The sequence below is a fragment of the Trachemys scripta genome, chromosome 11 (genome assembly GCF_013100865.1).
Source record: "Trachemys scripta elegans isolate TJP31775 chromosome 11, CAS_Tse_1.0, whole genome shotgun sequence".
In the NCBI taxonomy this organism is placed as follows: domain Eukaryota; kingdom Metazoa; phylum Chordata; order Testudines; family Emydidae; genus Trachemys; species Trachemys scripta.
The window spans coordinates 36318825-36330724 of NC_048308.1; the positions used below are offsets into that span (position 1 = coordinate 36318825).

Genomic DNA, 11900 nt, shown 5'->3' on the forward strand with positions numbered 1-11900 from the left:
GGGCTGCCCGAAGCTGGTAGCTCTCGGGCAGCCCGGCTCTTAAACAGAGCCGAAGAGTCGGGGAGGAGCAGAGCTGCCATTTTCCCGGACATGTTCGGCTTTTTGGCAATTCCCCCCAGACGGGGGTTTGAGTGCCGAAAAGCCGGACATGTCCGGGAAAAAGAGGACGTATGGTAACCCTATTTTAAAGCAAATTTTAAACTAATGTCCTGTAGACTGACATGTTCTGAGTAACTATTAGTCATGCACAACTGTTTTTGTCAGTACATTCAGAAACTGACAGTAGATACCTGGGGGTTGGCAAATGCCTGTTAAATGTCTTCATTACCCCTTGAATGGCTCTTTAACAGTTTCAGTGTTGTGCTAATAGGTCTGGCAGGCTGGAGACTGTTTCTCTTTTAACTGCTAGATCCCCTTCCCACGAAGACTCAGAGCCTGCAGGAAGGGTCAGAACAGGGATAGGAAAACCAGTAGGGTGGACACTAAGACCCAGTGGTGTCCCAAATTTTCAGGTGCCCTACCCAGCTGCCTATGCCTGAGGACGGCCCCGGGCGCCCCCAACCACTTGCCGCCCTAGGCCACTGCCTACTTCGCCTAGTGGTTGCACCAGCCCTGACTGGAGATGAAAGGAGCAGAAGGCCCACGCCCTCTCCTTGGCCCTGACTGGAGCTGGGTGGTGTAATGGCAGATCCTCTTCCCTGCTGGCAAGACAGAAAAGCAGTCAGGCCAAATCTGAGTGGGAGACTTGAGACCCCATGCATCAGGCTGCAATATCATACACTCTCTCAACGTTGATCCAAATCATGACTAAGGCTACCATTAGGTCACGGGTATTTTTTAGTAAAAGTCATGAACAGGTTATGGGCAATAAACAAAAAGTCACTAAAAATACCCCTAACTAAATGGGGGAGGGTGGGCGCTCCAGCAGATACTGCTGCTCACGGCAGGGGAGGGAGGGTGCTCTGGTGGTCGCCGCTGCTCCTGGGTGGGGAGACGGACAATGACCCTGCCACCGCCACTGCTGCTTCGTGCAGAGGGTGGCTCGGGGGCCCCGCCGCCGCTACTGCTCCCAGACCACTGCTCCGGGGCAGCGCCCAGGACTAGTTGCATAGGGCTGCCCAAGTAGTGGCTGGTGCAGCTGGCCCCAGGGCCGCCCCAGCTGCTCAGGCGGCCCTGGGATCAGTCGCACCAGCTACTTCAGCGGCGGAAGTCACGGAGGTCCTGGGAAGTCACAGAATCCATGACTTCTGTGAAAGACTCGCAGCCTTAATCATGATGGAAGGGTGGCCAGGCCAAATTTGAGTGAGTGACATAGAAACTGGCACACGGGGTTGCAACGCCACTCAAATTTGGCCCATTTTGATTGCATCTCCCCCTCCACACACTTCTGCAGTCCCTCTGGTACCCTTGATCTGGTTTGTCCTAAGCACCAAACATAACTGCAATGCTTTGAGAATCTGCAAGAGATATGAATGACCACGAAAGGAAATACTCTCAGTACTTAATACAAAACTTCAACTAAGGATTCGCTCAGTAAGTTCTTTACATATGGGAACATAACATACCCACTACATATACACAAACAAAGATTTGTTTAAACTAATCCCACTATTTTTTCTACAAGTTGTGAAAGAATTGGAAGACTATTATTATTTCTATGTTTAAATGTTTGGGAAGTACTTGGATAACACAGTCATGGGACTGTCTTAGTCTCAATAGATACATATGGAATTGACAGGGCTTGATTTTCCTCTTATTTACACTGGTTTCATGTTAATGTAACTTCATTGACTTTAAGTTACTCCTGATTTACCCCAGAGAGAATGAGAGGAGAATCAAGCCTATCATCTCTAGCAATTTCATGTCTTTCCTCCAGCTTTCTATGAACTCTTCTGATGTTCACAAACACACAAGAGGAGGAAAAATTGAAAAGGGGTAAAATATAGAGAAAAGAACATTTAAGAAATCTAAGTCACATGTATTTTGAGACAGAAATCTTGTCTTTTAAGACAAGAAAAGTGGCTGAATTTCTTAGTGTTCAGTTTATTTCAGTAGTAAAGCCCATTGAGAGTCTTCCTATTGACTCCAATGTACTTTGGACTGAGCCTGTAGTGCATTAGTATAAGGATCTTCTAACCTTAAATATTGTACAATGAACTAGAAAAAAGAAGAATCCCATTTTCCATTGAGGAATCAGTATTATGCTGGTAACCAGTATAATTGCACTAGGTAGAACTTGTCCATGATCACTTGCAATTTGTTTAATAGAACATTAAAACATCCTTCAAGAAATGTTGCTACCCAGAAGCTGCTCAGGCCCACCTCTCAAAAAAATCCATTCTACTTTTTTCATTTGCTGTAGGGCGAACCTGGTGGGCCAGGACGTCTTGGAATGCCAGGTCTTCCTGGTCGAGCTATTCCAGGACCAAAGGTAACATCTGCACTCCAAGTTGCCTAATGTTTATGACCATCAACATATGGAATATATTAAGCATGCATTGAAGAGTATGGTGAGCTAATTAAACCAGGATATATATTTTCTTAATTATAGGGTGACATTGGGTTACCTGGTCCTGCTGGCCCAGTTGGAGAACCAGGAGTTGGGATTCCTGGCGCAAAGGTAAACCCCAAACTGGTAGACTAAAGTAAAAACATAAGAGAACCCAAGGTTGGCTTTACCCTGTAAGTAGAAGAGCCGGTAACCTAGGACAACAAATGCCCTATAACTGTCCATGTGGATGACTGCAGTAGATTTGCAGAATCCCTCAAGGAAGACCAGAAAAAGATATTTAAAACCATCTTTACTCATCATTTTATAAATAACCATTTGAAAACTTGAAACCAAAATCTCAATTATTGAATGTTTATATTCCTCCAAGCCACAGCGGAGCTTATTCAAGATATTTGGGTTAGGCTGCCTGAATATATTTAATTAAATGTTGGTAAAAAAAGAAAGTAAAACAAAATAAGTTTATTAACTCTTATTATTCATGTGTTTCTATCTATCTCTATGGCCCCCATTACTGTACTCTGAACAACTACCAAGTATTTTAAAATAGTTTAAAATAAGACAGGCTGCCATTTTTTTCTTTACAACCAGTATGAGAAATAGCTTAAGTAGTTCAAAGAATATTATGTGTGTGTGTGTGTGTTTGTTATTCTGTGTGTATGCATGGGTGGATGTGTTGTGTTATGAATGTGAGTAACTAATCAAGGGAGAGCTAAGTTTAAAAATCAGTTTTGTTATGAGTTCTGAAAATGATTAAGTCTGTCCCCGTTCTTCTCAAGAGAGAGTGTGAGTTCCGTAATCTAGGACCTGCTGTGAAAGTTTTCTCTTTGGCACATACAAGCCTCTGCATGTTGATGGACAGTTTAATTGTTCCATAGCTGTTGTGAGAGGCCATGACCACAGAGGGAGAGACAACCTCTCAGCTAGCAAGAGTCAATTGCATGGCGAGCTTGAGCTTTCTGTGTTCATTGGGAAGCAAGCACAGATAGCACAGCACCTGGATGATGACAAAAACTTATGTGCCATGCACATAGGTTGATGCATTTTCTCCCTGTTGCAGTTTTTTCAGGAGGTGGCTTCCTTCCTAAATATGAGTTGCAATAGGATCACCGGCATGGGTGGGTCAGAGTCCAATAGTTACCAAAAGGACCACAGAGCAGATGCCCTTGAAAGTGTGAGATGATATAGGAGAGGCAAATTATTACAAACACATTCCCTCTTCACACATCCCCTCAGTCTTGCCTAGCTTCATCTTTAGTCAGCTGCTCTTCATTCAGGTGCTATTTTGGCTAGATATCCAGAAACCTGAGCAGTGGTGCTATTTACATTTGATGTCAAGGACCCATGAAGTTGGGTGTTATTCTTATTCCTGTTTTTTCAGTTTTTGTTTACTTTGTGCCTGTGACAGTCCCTTGAGTACAGTCAGGCAGAGACATCTGTTGTCTGTGTTAGTCTTCCACACAGTAACAGGAGAGTGAAAAACATTTTAAAATATAAGAAAATGAGATTTTGAAACCACACAAACTAACAGGGAACTCAGGGGCAGAAGTAAAGCCTGAAAGTACTTTTAAAACATTTTTCTAAACTGACTGGATTTCAAGTTGGTTTCCTTTTAAATCCTCCATTTTATCCACAGAACAGGTACAACATATGCAGTGGCGGTGCTAACTTCCTCCCACTGCTCTGCTGCAGTTTGGCAGCTTCAGGTACTATCCCATGCAGTTAATGGGTAATTCAGTCTCTGTGCCTCTCTGCTGACACTGTCAGCAAGAGTGCCAATTCTGGGCCCAATCATGGAAGTTGCTGAATGCCTTCAACTCCTACAGGGCCTGGAGTGGTGGTATTTGAGATGTGAGCATTGGGAATTGGACTGAGGCCATCAACTCATTATACATAGGCCACCAAATTGTAACAATATATGGTAATTACAGAACCTTTGGACAAGATTTGAACTGGCATCCTAGAAATGAAAGGCTCTATAAATCCTCAGAGCCTTTCAGTCCCCTAACTTTAGCCCACTATTAAATCATCAACCATTGATAAACTGAAATATACAAATAAAATAAAGCTATTTACAGTATTTGTTTGCCAAATCCTGCAGAGGAGTTTTATTTTTATGTAAACCTACCTGACAGCTATTGTACGGGCATGCACTTGAATTATTTTTCTGCTATTATCAGGGTGACCGTGGTCATCCAGGACCACTTGGACCATTTGGGCCAAAGGGAGATGGTTATCCAGGCCCACCTGTAAGTAGACAATTTTTGACATGCCAGTTATGAATGGATAAACATGACCAGAGAAAATTAGCCTCCATGGCTGTTGGGCCTCAGGAAGTTTATGGGTCTCCTAGGCTCATCTGCCATAGAGGCTCATCATAGTGTTGGGAGTGAAAGGGAAATTTTCCCTCTGGGAAGCATGAGATTCTAACTCCTTCCAGGGAGCAAAGCCTCTCATTCATTTTGATTACAATCTTCAAGAGATTACAAGTGGGACATTCCTAATGCTATCACTGATGTTTCAAGCAGTATCCTTAATATCCTAATGCAGGGCTGGTTCTTCCCTTTTGACGTAGCTGACAGAACATTTAGTCAGTGAGCCAGGGAAACTATTTAGAGCTAACTGTGGCAATAGGCCACAGTTCTGAAAAATCAGTGCTTGCACTGCTGCAGTACACCAAGCAGCTCTGGGAGGCATCCTGCCTCAGGGAACTTCTAGAAAAAGCAGACACCACACCACCCTTAAAGAGCAAGTAGTGTGCACGTTCCTCTGCTGTTGGCCATTTTTGCTAACCTGTGTGGTGGGGAGGAGACAAATGGCCCCTCCTCCTTCTCACCCCTCTCAGCCCCCTGTCTCCAGCTAGGGCTGACAAATCCTCCCCAGCCCCTGTGAAGAGGATTCAAAGAGAAGAGGCTCCTTGTATCCACACCCTCCTTTGCTTATGCATGAGCCAGGCACAGTCTGACCCTCAACTGCTTGCATACCTGTAACATGCAGCAACACACACTGGAGGAACTGTCGGTTACATGACTGATGTGCCAACATTCCAGAACGTAGTGAACATTTATTGTGAATAGAGCCTAAAGTGTCTAATGATGATGAGTCAGCACTGATCTACATTAAATTCTCTAATATTTCTAATATTTAAGAATTGAAGAAGTTGATAAGTGTCAAAATGTTATCAAGTGAAGTTAGTAAATGTCAAAATACAAATTGTCATGTTTTATGATGCACTTGTGAAATCTGATGCTGGGATTCCTTGCATCTGGGTCATGGTATCAGAGAATCCTGTATCTCCAAACATGCATACAGTTCCATAGACTTCAGTGCATGCTTTCCTGAAGGTAGAATTGAATGTGTTATTTACAAAGAGTGTCCCATGAAAACACAACCCATAATTTCTAGTTATGAGACATATTAGTTTGCCAGTATTTTGTATATCTAGTTGATGTAGCCTCAGATTAGATTAATAGATTAATGTGCCTTCCATATTAGGGACTTCCCGGTCTTCCAGGAGCTCCTGGTGAACAAGGCCCCGAAGGATTTGGATTACCAGGACCTAAGGTACAGGCCATTAAACTCAAGTATAAAGCAAATTCTCATTTACACAGATATTATTTCCTTCAGATGGGTTATATTCAAAGTACAGTCAGGTCTGTTTAATCTAGATTTGGTTTATTCATTAGTATCTAAAATATTATCCCTTACAGAGACTTCTAGCGCATGGAGAGAAAATGTGCTTTTTTCATATATTATTGCATATAATCCTCTGTATTTTTTCAAAAATATATCTGTTATCAGATATATATCAGAGACCAAACACACTCAATATTCAACGCAGTCATGGCCTAAGGACTTTTTGTTTTCTCTTAAGAGGACACTTACAACCTGTTTAGAATAGAAATAATAATTTGCCTAATGAAAATCTCATGCGATTTTCCTGAGAGATACTAGTAACTACTAATGAATATTCCATGGTCACACTAGCTAAGGGCAATGAATGGCTATGGACTATGTACACAAATGGAAATAGCTCAAAGGAATCTACAAAATTTAGGAAGAGCCCAGATTCTGTTCCCGTTGAAATCAATGGCAAAACTCCCACTGATTCCAATAGGAGCCTGATCAGATCTATAATTAACAAATATGTGTAGCACTGATATATGCTTTACATATGGTGCAATATCACCATAAATGTAATTGCCCTTTAATGGTGCACTGTGGTATATTTATTATGTGCTGTGTTTCATTCTTTCGTTCAAACTTTGCTTCAGAACTCAGTTATCCCTGTCACAATTTGATACCAATTAGGTGATAAAAGTCAACTTTTTGCCTGTATAGGTCTTTCCAATGACTAGTGAGTGTACAGAGCATAATGGGATATCACTTCCCTTTCCTATGACAGTCATCTAGATATACTGACAATTGTTAATATAAATAAAAAGGAGCGGGCAAGCTGATTTGAAGTATACAAATACTTTGATGGGATTTCTACAGTTTTATCATATTTTATGTATCTTGACATAAAACTCCCTCCTAACGTGAACAGAATCCCGGCTGTCCCAGGCCCCTGAGAGGTAAAGAGAAACACCAAACAGTAACTAAATAACATGCAGTACAATTCAACTCCCATTAGAGTCAAAGGAGTGACTACCATTGGCTCAGTGGCAGCTGGCTCAAACCCCTGGTCACTCTATAATAAGAGTACTGAAATTATAGTGACATTATGGCAAAGTCCATTTGCAGCAGCTAAGAGGAGCTAGTCTTTTGTTCTTCAGTCAAAATGGACAACATGCCAGTGCTCACTGCTAGTTTAATACATTTTCTTTGACCCACCCTGCCCTGCTCTTTAATTAGACTTGTTCAGACATGTGCTTTGGTGTTTAACTAATTCCTCTATTTCCTTTTGTCCCCCATTGAGCACTGCAGACAATGGAAATAATAAAAACAAGTGAAACTCTGGTAGTCACTCAGGAGCAGATGTAGCTTCCCAATTCAATGGGTGCACTATATACTAAACTATACTATAAATTTGGTGGGGAGCCCAAAAGCATAGGCTAGTGTCTTCTGCCCCTCAGGATGGGCCCAACTCCCCACTCTGGGCATTGTGATCTGGCACAAAGGGTCATTCAGGCAACCAGCAAACCTGAGTGGCACCAGATTGCAATGACGACAGTGGGCAGCCAGGCCCAGTCCTGCAGGACAGAAAACATCGCTGTGAGATGAGTTTGGGTTCACTCTCCAAACCCCCCACATCTCCTCTGGCACTGACGGAAGAAGTGTGTTGCCTAGGGTCCAGTCAAAATGATACTCCTTCATGATGTTTCAATATAAATACCTATTAATGGAGTATATAAAACAATCAGTGTTTTTGCACCCTTGGTTTCATGATTTCTGTGCGTGCAATTGAACCCATAAACCCATGAAGCCATGCCTGAATTCAGTAGGTGGTTTTTACAAGTATCAATTTTCAGGGTGATCCAGGTGTTAGAGGACCAGTTGGTCTCCCAGGTCCACCAGGAGAAGGCCTTCCAGGACCAAAAGTAAGTCAATTAAACAGTTTTGTCTCACTTCATCATCAACAAATTTCTAAAAAAAGAAATATAATATTTAATATACAAATAATATATATTTGTACATACACACACACTGCAGTATTTTCTGTCTTCATGCTATTCTAGAAACAACTGGTCCAATGAATAAGATAGAAGGGGAAGTCAGTGTCCTAATTTTGCAGATGGGAAAACAGAGATAAAGTAGTTAATTGACTCACCCAGGCCAAGTGCTATTTTGTCTCTTACTATGCACAGAAAAAAAGAAATTTGTTAATTTAGTGATTGAGATCTGTCCAAGAAGTGTCACTTTTTCCAAACTTACTATGGGGAGGATCCTGCCTCCCTACAATCCCCAGCCACGAATTGCTAACAACAGGGTAGGATGCAACGAGCCTGCAAACTGGTTTTGTATTGACTGCACATTAAAGAGTAATGCTCCCAGAGGTTCAGTCCACGTTAGCATGGTGGACAGGGTCTTGGCCAATGGATCTATGACAACACTGATCAAATGGTACACAATTATAGGGATGGGTATGCCTGTCGCAGAAGACAATGTAGCCCAGAGGCTGCAGTAGTAACCACAGAGCAGCCACAGCCTGTACACTGGGTACAGGATTGGGCCTGTAAGTGGGACCCACTGTATGGTTAGACCCTTACCAATTATTAAAACAAAAATTATGCACATAGAGATCAATTCATCAAAGGAGTAACAAGCACATTTTGTGTTTCAAAGTCTATTGAATAACATTTATTTTCAAATTTTGACCAACAGATCTAGTGAGAATTATTAGAGCTATATTTATATAAAATTCATGAATGTTAAAATGTGTTGGTTGCAGTTATCTTCATGTGAATAACACAGAAAATCCATAATTTTCTTTAGAATTCCATTAAAAATGAAACGTTTATAAATAGGCAACAAAGTACCATTTGTTTTGCCATACACACCTCTACCACGATAGAACGCGACCCGACATAACACGAATTCTGATATAACGCGGTAAAGCAGTGCTCGGGGGGGGGGGGGGGGGGCACTGCGCACTCCGGCGGATCAAAGCAAGTTGGATATAACACAGTTTAACCTATAACGCGGTAAGATTTTTTGACTCCCGAGGACAGTGTTATATCGAGGTAGAGGTGTAATTAGTGCACATGTCTTGAGGTGTTTTAAAATTAATTTAGTGCTGATGGAAGGTGCTATATTGGATATTTTAGTTCTTTATCCACAGGGCAATCTTCTCCTCACTGCCCCACCGTGCCGCATCCTTTCACTGGAGGGTTCACCTCTAAAGGTGGGAGTGATTCACTATCAGTGCCCAGTCAGTCCTTAGTGACTTCTCTGAAAGCTGAACCATATTACAACCATTAGTTATCTGATAAAATTTGAAAAACAAATATCTCCTTATTGTCTCTCTGATGAATCCTGGCCATGGTACTTCTAGGACAGGGATGGGCAAATTTTTAGCCCAAGGGCCACATCTGGGTATGGAAATTGTGTGGTGGGCCATGAATGCTCACAAAATTGGAGGTTGGGGTGTGGGATGGGATGAGGGCTCCGGCTGGGGGTGCGGGCTCTGGAATGGGATAAGAAATGAGGAGTGGAGGGGGCTCTGGGCTGGGGCAGGGGGTTGGGGGGGGTGTAGGCGCTGGCTGGGGGTCCAGGCTCTGGGATGGGGCTGGGGATGAGGGGTTGGGGGTGCAGGAGGATGCTCTGAGCTGGGATTGAGGGGTTCAGAGGGCATGAGGGGGATCAGGGCTAGGGCAGGGGGTTGGAGCACAGGAGGGGGTCGGGGTGCAGGCTCCAGATGGCACTTACCTCAAGCAGCTCCCGGAAGCAGCGGCATGTCCCCTCTCTGAATCCTAGGCAGAGGCACAGCCAGGCGGTTCTGCGTGCTGCCCCATCTGCAGGCACCGCCCCTGCAGCTCCCATTGGTCATGGTTCCCAGCCAATGGTAGCCGTGGAGGCAGCACTTCGGGCAGGGGCAGCATGTGAAGCCCCCTGGCTGCCCCGAGCTGGAGGGGGGGACATGCCGCTGGTTCCAGGAGCTGCATGGAGTCACAGCATGCGCAGAGTGGGGCAAGTCCCTGACCCCGCTCCCCAGCTGGAGCTGGGAAGCAAATGTCAGATTAAAATGACTGAATGGCCAGATGTGGCCCCCAGGCCGTAGTTTGCCCACCCATCCTAGGAGGACATCACACATTACTGAGGAGTAACATGAAATTGTGTGATGGTATAAGAATTTGTCATGTGTGTTTTATTAGATACTGTATTTAACATGTGTGGGTTTTTCTCCGTTTAGGGAAATGTAGGACGGCAAGGGTCCCCAGGCCCCCTGGGACCTCCAGGTGAAGGTATTCAGGGATCTAAGGTATAAAGATTCATTGACTTCAGTACTCATACGTAGCTCAGGGGAGAACCTGACCATCACCATATAAAGGAATTGAGAAACAGATTGCCTGTTTGCATTGCGTGCGGGTGGTTTTTTGTTTCCTGTTTTTTTTTTTTTTTTTTAATACCCTGGTTGGCTAAGGGGCTGAAGGTGGAGACTGAAAGGAGTAACATGAGCATCAACAGTGACTATCCTCTTTCTCCTTGCTAGATTAACAGCAAGGTCTAGGGGAGGTGGCCCAGGAGCCTCCAGGACAAAGTCTCAACTAGTCTCAAATATAGTTAGCCTTGCAAGTGGGCACCAAAAAACAAGGCCACCTTTCCCTGTTCCTTTACCATCAATCCCTGTGATGCACACTTGGGCCAAGCTTGGAATAATTCTATTAACTGTCAGTTGGGAAGGAGAAGGCGCAACACTGAGTATAGATGTCATGCTCCTCTTCTCCTATAATTGGTACTTTTACACTAGGAAAGGATGCGTAAGTGGAGAGTGATGATTCAGACCAAAGGGATGGGAGAGAGGAATGAGGGGGAGAGATCAAGAGAAGATGAGAAGAAAAACAGAAAAAGCCAATTTTATTTTAAAATATTAAGAAGGAAAGGAGTCATATGTGGCTCGCCTGTGCAGCCCTTATTCACCCTGGTGAGAACTTGTTCCTGTGAGAAGTCCCATTCACTTTAATTTGTCTATTTACACAAATAGGTACTCAGCAGGGTGAATAAGGGATTCACAAGCTGGCCCTTCCCTTTTGAGGAAGCTCAAAAATATTCTTGATGGGAAGCAAGGAAAGCATATGCCAAAATATATCTGCATAAAGAAATCTACATGACCTGTGATATCGTTCAGTATATTCATTAAAATATAGCTTGAAACAATTTTGCTGTGAATATTTAACATTAATATATGATGAATGGTCATCAAGTGTTAACATTTCTGACTGAAACATCATTAGGGTGAGCAAGGAATTCAAGGAATGCCAGGACCTCGGGGGCCTCCTGGGGAAGGACTACTTGGACCAAAGGTACAGTATATAAATGAAGGAATGTCTGGTGCCCAGTTCTCCCCTGAAGTCAACATACTGGATTAAACTCCAAGTGGAGTTACTTATATTCTGTGGAGAGAGACTAGGGGATGAGAATTTGTAGGGCAATTATGTAATAGAGAATATAGTTAGAGACAAGGAAAATCAGTAAACAGATGTCATATTTTATCTTGATTAGGTGCAGTGGTATGCAGAACTTTTTAAATTAAGTTTTTACTGATGTGACAGCAGATTGTTCCGTTTGCCATCTAGCTCAGTGGAGCCTTCCCCTTGGAGCTTCTACTCTGTCTGATATAGTATGTCTTCTTTTCATCATCATGCCCACTTCTTAAAAAGTGAGCCAATGAGAAATTCACAGTAGAAAGCCAGCATTTCAACTCCAGTATTTTCTTCCCCCACAGATA

General features: G+C 43.2%; 1 protein-coding gene across 1 annotated transcript in view; it reads left to right on the forward strand.

Moving 5' to 3' along the window:
• LOC117884697 (collagen alpha-1(XXVIII) chain-like) overlaps positions 1–11900 on the forward strand; it is a 59487-nt gene that overhangs the window by 41082 nt on the left and 6505 nt on the right. Inside the window, exons 22-28 of the mRNA XM_034785310.1 lie at positions 2363–2431; positions 2552–2620; positions 4690–4758; positions 6005–6073; positions 7984–8052; positions 10365–10433; positions 11407–11475. Of these exons, the coding sequence (XP_034641201.1) occupies positions 2363–2431; positions 2552–2620; positions 4690–4758; positions 6005–6073; positions 7984–8052; positions 10365–10433; positions 11407–11475 (483 nt within the window). The remainder of the gene's footprint in view (positions 1–2362; positions 2432–2551; positions 2621–4689; positions 4759–6004; positions 6074–7983; positions 8053–10364; positions 10434–11406; positions 11476–11900) is intronic.